The following is a 14,391-nucleotide window of genomic DNA, read 5'->3' on the forward strand; positions in this document are numbered from 1 at the left end:
ACACAGGACTGGTCCTGCCTCCCTGATCCCTGGGACAACAGGGTGGCCTGATGTTAGAGGTGTATGCAAAGTGGTGTGGGACCTAAAGAAAAGGGCAACTCACTCTGCCTGAGGAAGGTCATCATCAGGAACTTCCCCTGCGGAAGCCTTTGAGCATGGTCTTAAAACAAAAGCAGAACTTTATCTGAAAGGTGCATGCAGGACAATGCTCCAGAGAGAACGCAAGGGCTAGGGTGCTGAGTATGAAATGAAGGTCAAGTTGTTAGTGTGACTGTAGTGTGTGAGGCAATCAGGGACCCAGAGCAATTCATTAAAGCTCTACTTGCCACACCAAGAAACAAGAACAGCAGTAATAAAGAAGTGCATTTTCAGAGAGGGTTGTCCCTGTCTCAGGATGACCCTCAGGAATTCAAACTTGGCTGAACCTGCCTTCAGAGCCCATCTCTTACAGACAGGCCACTGTCTTCTCTCAGGCAGCATCCATGCATGGAAGCGGAGTCACTGCAGGTAGCCAAGGCTTCAGCGGAGGGCCAGACCTGCCCGGTCCTGAGCCTGACCCAGGAGAATGAACAGGCTGGAAAACTCACACCTGTCCTCAGGAAGCAAGCAGATGAATAGAGCTGACACACTGGCTGCTCCCCGTGCCCACATCTGGGGTGAAGTGACAGAAGAAAGCTCCTTCTGTCATTGGCCTCTCCTGGATGCTGTCTGCCAGCAGAAGACAGGCAGCTGGCAGCTGAGCAGGTGCCCAGAACAGGGGGCCTGCCCTCACAAACAGTAAAGGGACCCAGGTCCCAAGCCTTCGTTTCCCCCTCGGGTCCTATTGCCTGAGAACTTAGGAATAATGTCTGTGTTTCACAGCACGGTGGCCCTGACTGGAGAGTTAATTTAGTCATTGAGTCCCCTCTCGGCTTACTGCAGTAAAGATTTATAGCCTACATCGATTAATTACGGGGCAATCCAGCCACAGTGAGATTCCAAGAGTCGTCCAGAGTTGGCATGGATAGAGATCTTCTATACAAATCTTTTACTTTCCTTTTTTCTATCAGTCCTTTCCTGCAGGGTGGTTACCCTCCGTGTGTAAGGGGATACTATTGGCTCCACTTTGTGTTCCTTCTCTCTCTTCACTGGCTCTTTCTGCTGGAGAAATTTTTCTCGCCTGCTGTCCTAATAATCCCTGTGCCACACGGGGCCCCCAGTGCTGGTGCTGACAGGCTGCTCATTAGTGCCAGGGTGCTGCCGTCAACCGATGGCACGCCAGAGCTCCGCTCCTGACACTTTTTCACAGAGCTGTCACCAGAGTCATGGAGCCTGCCAGCTCTGGTTGAACTCAAGCTGTGATACCTCCAGTGCCAATTAGTGCTTCAGTGTCCTGCTTGGCTGGGGAGGAAGGCCTGTCAGTGTGACAAATGGGAAAATAGGTGGGAGTGTGGCAGGGCCTGGAGAGGGCTCAGGGCATGGGCCAGGAGAGCCTCCATCCAAGGGTCACGCTGTCCTCGCCAACTTGTTGTCTTTGAAAACTCAGAGAAACAAAGGCTGGGACAACCGACTGCCCACTGGGCCCCTTCAGTACAGCAGGAGAACTGAGGGGAAAGGAAAGAGGTCTGGCTGCTGAGGACAGTTGCTTAGTCCTGCAGGTGTGGGCAGGGATGGTGTGTGGAAGTGCCCACTGAGCACTGTTACTCCGGGGGGCTTTGCGTGGTCCTGGGGGAAACCAATCCACCCATCTCTGTTCCACCTCAATCCACACACTGTGGGGAGTGGGAAGCATTTTTAAAATGTGACTTCTCTTTTTTGTATTGATTTCTTTCTTCATATTTTTTTAACCCACGAGCACCAAAACTTCACATATACAGTTGAACTAACTCTCCCTGGTGACATCCAGGGTGATCTGGCGCAACTCTTGGGAGCTGCGGAGGGTTTAGGCACAGGTAGGGTCGGGAACACTGACACACCCAAAGGCTCAAGTGCCCCAGAAAGACCAGACGAAGAACAGACCAGAGAAACACACACATCAGGAGTGTGACTGCAGAGAGGCAGCAGTGAGGGCGGAAGTGTGCTCACTGGAGACCCACCTCCAAAGCCACTTGTGGGTCTGCTCTACTTTTGCAAAAGAGAACTCAGAAAAGGAGCCTCTCCTTGAAGGAGAAGTCAAGCCCTGCCACGGCAGGTTTCCCACTAGGGGAAGTTCAGGAAAGCCTTGAAGATCCTGTGAAGACCAGAGAAAATGTCCTGAAGACTCACCAACAGAGTTCAAGCAGGAAACACACCAGATCCCAACAGCAACATCAAAGTGGAGGAGAATTCCTCATGAATCAGGATGAAGTCTTTGAACTGGGTGAATGGGCACAGCCCTTTGGGGCACTGGCGCAAATAAGTGCTTGCTCACTGAATCGACAAGTATTTCTTGAATGTTTTCTAGGTGCTGAGCATTGTGCTAGGAGGTGAAGAATCAAAGATGAATGAATACAGGCCCTGGTCTCAAAAAAACTCATGAATTAGACATCAGAGCATGTCTGTAAAGAGCTTACCAGGCCTGACTGAGCCCCAGCCAACATCCAGGCACAAGGTGTTCTTTCAGTAGCCTTCCTGAGCTTTTTATTTTCTGTGTTTCATTTGACAAGAGAAAGAGGGAGGGAGGTGCACCCAGGAGGGGAGCTGCATCAGGACACTCGGGGACCCCTGATTCCACGGTGTTGTGGAACCCACACATCAATGATTGGGTTCATGTGTTCACCTGAGTTTTATGTTTGGTTCCCAGAAATGTGGCAACATAGGAACCTCAGCCTTCTCTTTCAAGAACAGCAGAAACTGGAAACAGAAAAATTGGGTGTGAGAATTCTTTTCTGTGAAGAGCAAGGTCCTAAAAACCATCCTTTGGATTCATTTAAAGAGATGGTATTTCTGTTTATGTAGGGACGACTCAGAGGAATCAAGAACACTCGAGGTATTCTTTTGGAGATAGAACCACTAGAACGTAAGGGCTTTGCTAGAGTCAATCCTTGGATTCCTAGAAGAGGACAGAATACAAATTGCAGCCATGAAAGATGAATGTGTCTAAAGCAGAGTGTGGGTGAACTGACGACACGCTGGCCCTTGGAGAGGTATGCTAACACTTACACGGAACTTGACAAAGGGCAGAAAACACATCCATGCGGATCAGGACAGCATGAAAGACAGCAGGATCGGGATGTTTCCCGTAGAAGACCAAGGCCCGCACAGGTGCAAGCAGCACTTGAACATTCCAAACCAGGAGTGCACGTGAGGGTGGGACTCTTTACAGAGGTCATGAACTTCCTCCTGAAACTCCTAGAAGTAGTAAGTTCATGTGGGGAAATGAAGACAATCGTGCTACCTGTAATAAAAGGTGGAAAATGACTTCTCAGGATCAATGGAAATGCAGAGAGGTAGCTTGGGAGGCCTTGTCTCCCTCTTCATCTTGGATATGGACAACTGACATTTTTTCTATCCGATGTAAAGTGCTAGGCAGACAACCCTAAGGCCAGTCTCCTCCTACCTGACAGTCACCCCTGGCTCCTGTATGTTGAAATGCATGAGCCACTACTAATAAAATAGTGATTAACATCTCTGCACTCCTTCTTCCACATAAAAGGTGGTTAGGACTGGAAGTGCATATTCTAGAGTGGTTTACCTAATTGCAAGTTGCAACACATGAGTCATGATGGAGGAAACTAGGATATTCAGACGTGCACGGAACAAACAGATGAGTCTGCAGAGGGAAGATGCCATGAAACTATCTGAGTCACCAAAGGTACTTAGGCTCGATCAGTTTTCCCTTCAGGAATTTCATAGCTGTGTGCTTGAGAATGGTCTTGATTGAGACGTGATCTACCCACACAGATGGGACAAAGGATGGTGGCAGCTCCCTCCCTCTGGAGCCCTTGCTAAGGTGTAGCATATCTGGTTCTCCAAGGAACCTCAAACCTGTCCTAACCTGTTTAAAAATAAGCATCCTTTGGAAATACTTGGTAGGGAAAGAGAAAGGCCTGACTGCTAAGGGTCTCCAGCCTCAGTTCAGATTTGGCAGCAGCCCAATGACATGTCTGATCTCCAGATAATCAGTCACTGGGAAAGCAGCATGCTGGCGAGTCCTCAGGTGACTAGTTACTGCTTGGCATGTCTTATCAGTTTGAATACAGGAGAGTGAATCTGGGCCAGGGATCTGGAAAAATTGCTCATCTCAGTTACACTGATCCACAGGTAGATTCTGATTATCCTGCTCCTCTCCCCTCGATCCATCTTCTGTTTCCATAGCAGCTAAAAAAAAAAAACAAAACTCCAGTAAAATGGAAGCATCTGGCCCAGACTCAGGTCAAGGGCCCTGGGGAAATGAATCTGCTTGATGTTTCCAAAAATGGGAGGAGGAGTCTAAGGCACAACAGTGTGAACTTGAAGTAAACAGACAGCTCTGGTGTCAGAGGGAAGACAAAAGGGATTATGTGAAGAAGGGGTGGGGGGAGAAAAAATGTGGAAAAAAATGAAATTGAAGTGGAAACATTTAGGAGTAAAAGCAAAGAACAAAAGGAAAAAGCCTAACAAGGCAAGACAAAGGGAGAAGGTACATGGAAGAGAAGGGAAAAAAAGGAAAAGCCCCAGAAAAGGACAAAGGCTACAAGGAGGAGATGAGAAAAGAGCTCCAACAGGAGACAGGCAGACCTGCAGGAGGGAGGGGCGCAGGGTCTGTTGTCCTAAGGCAAAGCAAATCCACCTGGAAGGATGGGTGTCTGCAGATTCCAAAGACACAGGCTGCCCTGGCGTCCAATGGCACTGGCGACTCAGCGCTGAGCAGTGATGGCGGGTATGCGTTAATGTCTTAGAAAGTCTGTCCCCTTGCACGGTCCCTCTTTCAGATGCGTCCCGGGACCACATTCCACTGCTAATGATCTCATGCGTCCCTGAAGCCTCCTGCCGGATTTTGAGCCAGTCCATACTTAAGGTCATTTTAAATCAGGAGACTGGCACAGACGTAAGTGGCTCTCTGATCATTTTGCTCACGGTGGTGGCCTCAGGAACGATGGCATGAGTACCGCTCCCAGGAATTCAGGGCAAACACTGAAAATATCATGCTCTCCCTGAGGACCTCTATCAGGGCAAATTGTCAATGTCTGAAAGAAAGAATTTGGTATTTGGGGCCCACTCAGAGCCCACACTGGTATTTTAAGACGCCCAAGTGTAGCGGCCACAATAATGTGTTGCCACATCTGGAAAAGAGGATATCTGCCTCGGAGGGGAATACACTGTCAGTGGACAGAGCTTACTCACAGCCAGATGGGGCTTGTCTCCTGTGCAGAGAGGTGCCTGGCCTGAGGTCACCGCTGCAGGCAGCCCACATGTAGTGACTTTCTGGTATAAAAGGCCAGTCCCCTCACCTCAAAGAAAGAACAGTTCTGAAGGGTCCCTCAGCTTCAGAATTCCCCATAAGGTCAGCTGATGAGATTTTCCACTTGACTTGAGCAATGCAGCTCACCTTCGCCAACTGCCTAACCCTTCTCCCTTCTCTTCACTTCCACAGGGGCTGGTTCCAGGAGCACCTTGGATGAACTTCTCCCATGGCAATCACCTCACTGGGTCAGCTTTTGGGGGACCCAACCTGCAACACCTTGCAAACAACTATCACTACAATTCCTTTAAAATCCATTTACTACTCAGCAATACACATATCTTCAGGTGTACATCCATATGTATACATCAACTGGCAATAAGCAACAAATTAAAGATCTTTCTTCATGTCCCTGCTCCAACGTCACCTTCTCAAAGGCCTTCCCTGACCAAATCTCTTTTCCTTCTGTCAGTATCTACTGCCATATTTTCTCATTCTTACCACCACCTGTTATATTATATATTCAGTGTTTTGGTCATTTTTCTCACGAGAATGTGAGCTTATGAGAGCAAAAACTTGTATGCTTTGGTCCATCGCTGTATTCTCAGGGCTCAGACGTGTGCCTGACCACAGCAACAATATATATTGAAGAACAAATAAAGTAACTTAATGCAACATGAACAAAAGTGAGCTTCATGATAAATGACATCGACCTTAAATTCTAAAAGTTGAACATACAATCCACGGAAGCACAAAACCACACTTAGCCTGGTGTATAGAACATCTAAACATTAAGACAAAGTGCAATTTGCAATTTAGTTATCTAGAGCTAATCACAGTAAAACAACAACAAAATCACAACCCAACCGATGCAGCAGAGACTGATATTTGGCACGGCTGAAGAAGCACAGATGCGGAAGTTTTCCATTTGGGAATATGGTCATTTAATGCTCTCCCTCATTATTTCCTGTTTGTGTTTTCCATCTCTTAAAGCAACCAGCTGAACAATGCCACCAAAGCCAATTGTTCCAACATCAAATATGGCCAACGAAATTCTCCCAGAACATCTTATCACTGGCGCATCCACTGGCACCTGGGATTCAGTTCCCAGGGACTAGAGAGAGCTTCAGGTATAACTGCTGAAACCTTAGAGGACATGCCTGTCTTTCAGAGAACACCAAAGTTCCCTGCAGAGCCACAAGCATGGTCACAAGGCTACCAACAATGAAGGATCCGTGGATGAAGCTGCCAGCACCATAGCCTCCTAGCCATGGACAGGAGTTCCCCCAATCCCTTTATGACGCACCATACCAAACGGCTCTCTTACCTTTGGGAGAGATGTGTCTCCAAGTAACCGTAGGCTCTGGTCTACCCGTTGCTATGCAGGTGAGGCTGATATTGTTCCCTTCATTAATGGAGATATCTGAAGAAATCTCTACAATTTTGGGAGATACTGTAAAGACAAAAACAGTAGGAGGAAAATAAATATCCTGTGAAGCATTTCTTTGTTGTCTTAAAAATGATAGTTGGCAGAATTGCCCAGGGACTGAAGCAGAGGGGTTATAAAAATAAATGATGAGAAATTAGAAGAATTATCTTAAACACAAAAGAAGCATCTTACCTTGAATTTTGCTGCTATTTCCTCTCATTTAAACCCAAAGTCAGGAAGTGTGGGTGGGAACCAATTCCGACGCAATACTGCGGTAACTGTGCTCCTCACCTCCACCCTCTTCCTATCTGCACACTCCCCACCAACCCCCATCGACATGCATGCACCAGTCGTTCTGCACACTGCACTCAGAGTCGTCTTGCTGTAATGCAACTCTGATCATAGCACATCTCTGCCTAAACACCTCCAGCTGTTTCCTACTGCCCATCCGATAACATCCACATGCTTTATCCTAGCACAGCCCACATTCAGAATCAAGAATCAACCTAGGTTTCCATTGATATCCCCACCATTTCCTCCTCAATGTATCCCCTCAATGATACATTGTATCCTCAATGTATCATCGCCAATACATCACGTCCTTTCTGGTCATTAAGCATTTGGGAACTATTATTTTTATGTCCTTCCTAGAAACTCTCAGTCATACTTTACAATCCAAATCGAATGCCACTTTGCTGCAGCTTTTCCGACCCCTACTCCTCCTTTCCCTCCTGCACAACTCTAAGTGACTTTTGCTTCTCATCCGTATTCTAAGAGGCCTGATGCCGAGTCAAAAAAAATTTCAGTTAGCCAGACATCTTTAGTCTTTTTCTCTGTCCCTTGAATAGATCCCTCCAAGGATGCGAAAGTTTCATTTTAATTAGTCGATTTGGGGACAGGACCCCACTGAGCTCAGTCTTCAGTCTGGGAGCCAGACTTCCCTTAGGAAGCTACGTTCTGTTGTGTGACACAGGGCGATGTCTCCCAGGGCAGGTTCAGTCCACATCACAGCCAGCGGTACCTGTATGCCCCTGTCTCCTTTGGGGGTTCAGAATTAGGAGCAAATTGTTGCTATACATCTAAGCCTAATTCTCCAGTATGATCTTTAAAACTAATGAATGTGCTATTCGGTTCATGTGTGACTACTCATTTGTCTGCCAACTGGCTTTTACGGTGAGAGTGTCATTTGTTAGGCAAACCCCCCCAACTCTGATTCTTGGTACTTATCCCACTGTGTTATGGTCACTGGCTTAGCATCTGTCTGCCACTAGACCACGAGCTTTTTGATGACCTGAGCTATGACTTACTTATATTTACATCCAAAGTAAAAGCTCAGCTGATATTTATAGGATGGAATTATCATGGTTGTTCAAGGAAACCACCTTCCCAACCTGCTGCTTCTTTAGAACAACCTCAGAACTGGATTATTAACACACACTCTTTCAGTTCTACTGAATGTGGATTCGACTCATTAATTCTTTGCAAATTAAGTGGTGCCTGCGTCCAACTCTTTAAAGTTTCTTCGCCTTTGTTTCTTTCCTTAAACAAGCACTCATCTGAGTCACTGCAGTGTGAAATTCCAGGGCACATCACACACCCAGCGTACCACGCCGTCTGGCCTGCTGGAGACCCCAGCTGAGAGGAACAGGAACTGTATGCCCTGTTGCAAGGCCGGAGTGCAACCCTCACACAAAACTCAGATTGGTTGGAAGTGTCAGTGCTCACCTTTCCTCTACCTGAATGATTAATCTTTTATTCCTAACTGTATTGGATTTCCTTCTTCACAAAAAAGAAATAGCATGCAGATATCTTCTTCCTGTGGCCTTCGTTCCTTTTCCTCCTTTTCCTTGAACTTTTCTTCCTTTCCCTTCTACGCACACACAACTGGAATACTCATTAGTAAGCATGGGTTCCCCACTGTTTCCTTATCCTCATGCCAATGATGCCGATTGTGATTACTTAGACTCTTCTCTCCAGCTACCTGCACCTACTGGAATTGGTCAAGGCCCGGCTGTGTTACCAGACCTGCTAGAAGGTCTCCCGGGCGATCACCCTGAGGACATGACTTTTCCTTCCTGGGGATCCCACAGCTTTCTTCGAAGTTTTTAACATGAACTCTCTTAAGTTACACTTGTCTTATCTTTCTCCTATGCTATGAATTATCGGAATATAAGACATTGAGCAAGAGTCTTACTCATGTTTTTAAAAAGTTTCTGCCAGCCTGAATAGGGAGGGTATCTTCCATAAAGTAAGCATCAATTAATCATTCGATTCTTAAATTCACATCAAGCTTCAGGTGGAGAGGCAGAGTTACCTGCACTCTCACAGGTGTTTGGTAGCACACACACAATGGAGCATCAGTGCAGTGAGGGTGGAAGAGTGGCCTTCAGCTCTACAGTCCAGGACTTCTAAGGCATAATAATGCAATGTAAGGCCACATCATTTTAAAAGCTAGATTGACTCTTCCAGGACAGAAAAGTAATTGATGAGTTATTGACAGAACACCTGATTTGCTGGCTGTCTGAAGAATCTAAATTTCTAAACTCTCTTAGTTCTAAAATCATTTAAACTCGATTGACGTTATTCAGAATTTTAACTGGAACACTTGCTTCTTGACCCAGCAGTAGCTCAGTCCCCCCATTTCCCTGCCCTGCTCCTGCCCATCCCTGGCACCCACACAGGGATGCTCGCTTCCTGGAGGACAGGTGGCCTGCAGAATGAATGACCGTGTTGGCTTTGCAGGCGTTGCTTCGACTGCGCAGGTAAGTAATTTATTGATCTGTAAAGCACTCCAAGATGCTCAGCAAGGGATTATGTCACACCAACGCCCTGCCATAAAATAAAAAATGATGGACTTTGTGAATACACGGTGATTTAGGGTTTGTAGTTGGAAGTGTGCTTAAAGTACATTTTAAGTGGAAATCAGGTTGGGTAATGAATTGCTCTTGCTTTGGAAGGGCTTACTGGGACTTCATTTTCCTGGCTTCTTACACGAAAGCTAATCTGCTAATCACGCACTAGAGAACAATGGGCAGTCCCCGAGCAGAAGAGAAGGTGCTTGGGGCCAGAGCTGTCAGCAAAGTAAGCATATCAAATGAGACCATCACATCTCATCCTCGGAAGAATCATCTAGAACTGTTTCTCCCTCCTCTAACAACTGGAAAGTGTCCAACTCATGCAGTAGAAGTTGGTGAAATGCTTGCTGTCCTTTTAATCCCACCTGTGAGTGCAACTTGAACATGGACAATTTCTCCTGGATAAATCTCAAAGGCAGACCATTTATGGCATAAAGCTGAGCGTTTGACCAGCTGAGAATGGGTTTCTAATATTTTTATATTTTCCCATGGATGCACTCTGCATCTCACTTCTCTTCATGGTACAGACTGCTAGAAATACACTAGGATCGCTTTGTTTGTTTTTGTTCATTTGCTCTCTCGCTCCTTCATTCACTCATTCATCCACTCGTTCATTCATCAGTATCCATTGATTACTTCCATACACCAACATTGTTCATAGCACTAAGAACATAACACCAGAAGGGCACAGTCCTTGTCCCCAAGGGAATCACAGCCCAGCCACGTAAACACAGGTCCAGAGGCCTGCATAGCCCTTCAATGCATTGTGATGTAGAAAGATGAAGTGTTAAGGTGATACAGTGGACAGACACCTGAGCCTGCCTGGAGGTGGATGCCACGCAGGCTTCTTGAGTATGTGAGTCCGAAGCTAAGCCCTAGATGATAAGTAAAAGTTAATTCTAGGAAGAAGAGGAGGAAAGACATGCTTGGCAAAGAAGGCCTCGCCAAAAATCATAGGCATAATCATTCATATAAGAATAGCTCTTAAAGGAGGCTGGGCCCAAAGTCATTCAGTAACCATTTGGTGAACACCTACTATGTACACAACTGTGGCTTAAGCATATGAATAGTGTACAGAAATATGCAATTGTTTGGGCCTTCGTGAATTTATAATCTGTTTGAGGAAGGAGTGCTTATAAATACCCCAGAAAATTGAATAACGAAGCAAATTTTTTTCACTGAATAGCATGTGATTAAATGTTAAATGAAGGGTACAAAATTAAGTTCTGTGAGTTCATAGAGGGAGGGTCATCACAAGTAGGAGTGTCAGAGTGGCTTCGGCTCAGATGGAGGGTCTGTTTTGGAATCTACAAGTGAGAAACAGTTGTACAGGCAGAAAATGAGGAGCTGCTTCCGGAGAGGCAGAGTTACACGGGCATAGGAGGGAAGGCAGAAACCCAGGACAGGTGTGAAGGTACGAAGTCTGTCTCACAGAAGGCAGCAGCAAGTAGAGGTTGAGACCCTGGCTCTATGTTCTTCAAACTGGGTAACCTTGACCAAGTTACTTGACCTCTCTGTGCCTTACTTCTCCATCTATTCAGTGGGATTGCCAGTTGCATGTTCCTCAGAGAGATTTTTTTGAGGATGTAGGTAGTAAGTTTATAAAATATACCCAGAGAAGTTCCTAGAAATCCAAAGTGCTCAGTAAGTGAGTTTTGATTGTATGTGCTTGGCAAACACATGTCTGGGGTTTCAACACAGGTGGATGATCAATAAACTTTAACTGATTCAAGAAAGAATGAATACATGAGGGTCAGATTATGAAACCTAAAAGGCTAGGTCCTGGATTTTAACTCTATCCTATAGGTGATGACAAGCATTTAAAATTTTTTTAAAATCTATATATTTTAAATGTACTTTAAGTAAAATAACCCAGTAACAGTGTATCAGTGTGAGTAGAACAGACAGAAACTGCAGTCAGAAAAAATCACCCCCGAAGCAGTGTTATTCAAGGCCCGGGTTACACCCGGCTCTGTAAGAATGGAAAGGAAGGGACGGATTTGAGAGTGATGCTGACACAACCTGCTGGAACTTGCTGGTGGCCTGGACCAGGGACTAGGAACCTGGAGTCCCAGATGAGCACCATTCTGTTCCAGAGCAGCCAGATGACTGAGGTAGCAGATCCCTGGGTGTTGTAAGGAGAACATCAGCTGGACTGCCCCGATTCTATTCTAGACGAGCTAGGGTGAGCTGATATCAGGGCAGCGTGCGGGCAGACAGCCGAGTCTGCCAGAAGTGGGAGCTGTACCATGAAAGGTCTGGGGCGAGGTCTGAGATCAGCTAGGAGTTCATGGTTCCTTAAACATGGTCGCCGGCTTGTGTTCACAGACACACAGGTGATGTCTCTGTGCACCTTTGAGGTCTAATCTAGAAAACACCCATGTACCAAAACGGGGAGACCAAGGAGGGGTCAGGTCACATTTGGGAAGAAAGGCAGGGGCCCGATGAGCCACACTCTGGATACAGTTTCCCAGTGAATACAGTATGCTATGGTTTAATCTGGCTTGTATTGAATTTTAATTTAAATGTGTAAATAATTAAATAACATAATGATTAAAACAGTAGTACAGGGAACTTCTCCACTCTTGGTTTCGTTTCCACTGCCCAGGTGTTAAGTTTTAATAATTATGTCATTAATAAATAGCAATTTGCTGTTTTTAGCACACAGTGGAAGATATCCTATTAAATCCAAATTAAGATGCTTTATTAAGCACTGTACGGTCCTGTGGGGCTGAGAATGCACATAAGCTGCTTGGCCCAGGTTGTCTGCACCACGCAAGCAGATCTGCGCCTCCGGACGCCTGCCTGCGCTGCCGGAGGCCCTTCTCCTCCCACCCCCTCTCTGTGCAGAAGATCTGAGATGCCTGGGGCAACTTGGTGCAGTTTTTCACTGCCAGAGCCGCCTCACTGCTATGGCCTTGGGGCCTTTGTCTTCACGGAATTACGAGAACCCATCTGGAGTGCTCTCAACTGTCCTGATGCCCAGTCCCTAGGGACACTTGGGCCTCTGTCAGCAGCCTGGTGCACATTCAGTCTGGATCAGAAAACTCTTAAAGACACAGCTAAGCTGATGTTGGTTGGGGCTCTAATCCATCTTTTAACACTGGCCACCGTGGACCAAGGCGAACACTGGCGCAAAGTTGAGTTGTTAAGGTGTGAACTCAGGCTATGAAAATTATGTTTGATCTAGAGCCTCCCTTCTCTCATCCAGACTGAACAAAGAGATAAGTCCACCATGGAGCCTGAAGACCAACTCCTCCTTTGGCTTCAAAGACCCTCTCCACACACAGCCCATGTCATTCCCTTTTTCTCACATGCCACCGGTCTCCTTTTCCCCTGAAGCCCTAAGCCATTCCCCGACTCAGGTCCCTTTTGCTTGTCTTTCCTCCTGCTCCTCACCTGGCTGGCTCTGTCTTATGCTTTAGACCTTGGCTCCTCTAGGAAGCCTTCCCTGATTGTTCTTTTGAAAATAGAACTCCCCATACTAGATTGTTGCATAATTGTCTCTTCTCTCAAATAAAATGTAAGTGTGATTGGTTGTCTTGTCCGTTGATGTGTTCAGCACATACCATGATGTCTGGCATAGTTTGCGTTCAACAAATATTTTTTGAATGAATGAGAGTGTTTTTACAAGGCTGTACAGAAATGCAAATAAATTGGCATGAATAACCTTGCTCAAGACCTTTAAATAGTCTCCAAAGACTCTCAGCCTTTACAATAATGTTGACAGTTACTATTTGTTAAATAGCTGCGGTATAACTGGTGTTTTGCATATATTACTTTTACTTTATTTTACCTCTGCATTAACCCCGTAAGTAGATATTTATTTTTTTTCAGTTGGTCTTCTTAAAATTTTTTAAAAGACTTCAGTTATTTATTTTTAGAGAGAGGAAGGGAGGCAGAAAGAGAAGAAGAGAAACATCAGTGTGTGGTTTCCTTTCCCGCGCCCCCTTACTGGGGACCTGGCCCTCAACCCAGGCATGTGCCCTGACTGAGAATTGAACTAACAACCTCTTGGTTCACAGGCCGGCACTCAGTCCACTGAGCTACACCAGCCAGGGCTCTTTCTAAAGTGACTAACTCTCCTGGTTTACCTGAAACTAAGGGTTTCCCAGAACATGGCTCTTTCAGCGTTGGAGCCAGTAAAGTGTCAGGCAAATGGGGAAGTGTTGGTCACCCTATTTATTCCCTTTGCCACATTCTGTAAAAGTGGTTCTTACATTTAGAGTGAAGAAACTTGTTCAAGAACATTTACTTAAAAATCGCAGAGTTACAGAATGCTTTTCTAATGAGGAATTAGATGGGTTAGAAAAATGCACACAGAATCATGGATGCACACATAAAAAGATAAACAAATCATACATCGATATATGTGTGTGTACAAACATATATATGTATACACACACATGCACTGACACATTATGAATCGGTTGTGCATTAGATACTTGACAAGACACTTGATTCCACAGATCGGTTTAATCTGAGAAAAAACCCATTGAGGCAGTACTACGATTATTCATATTTACAAATACAGAAACCAAGACTTGCTGAGATGTTAGTGGTTTGCTCCAGGTTACCCAGACAAGTGTCAAAGGTGGGACTTGAACAGAGTTAAGTCCATAGAACACTGACTCCACACAGTGTTCTTGCTGGTCTTTCTGGCCACCTGCAGACCTGCTCCTCACAGCATCCTCTTCTAAAACTCTACGTGAACCTCCTCACACCCATAGCACAGGTAGGAGACAGAGCCCTTGCTGTTGACTGCA

General features: G+C 45.8%; 1 protein-coding gene across 5 annotated transcripts in view; it reads right to left on the reverse strand.

Annotated features, from left to right (window-relative positions):
* Window positions 1–14,391, reverse strand: part of NTM (neurotrimin) — a 940,417-nt gene that overhangs the window by 114,333 nt on the left and 811,693 nt on the right. For all 5 annotated transcript variants that reach the window (XM_053659469.1, XM_053659468.1, XM_053659471.1 and 2 more), the window contains one exon: window positions 6,669–6,794. In XM_053659469.1, coding sequence (XP_053515444.1) covers window positions 6,669–6,794 — 126 coding nt within the window. The remainder of the gene's footprint in view (window positions 1–6,668; window positions 6,795–14,391) is intronic.

This window comes from Artibeus jamaicensis, unplaced genomic scaffold (assembly GCF_021234435.1).
Source record: "Artibeus jamaicensis isolate MK-2021 breed Jamaican fruit bat unplaced genomic scaffold, CSHL_Jam_final scaffold_660, whole genome shotgun sequence".
In the NCBI taxonomy this organism is placed as follows: domain Eukaryota; kingdom Metazoa; phylum Chordata; class Mammalia; order Chiroptera; family Phyllostomidae; genus Artibeus; species Artibeus jamaicensis.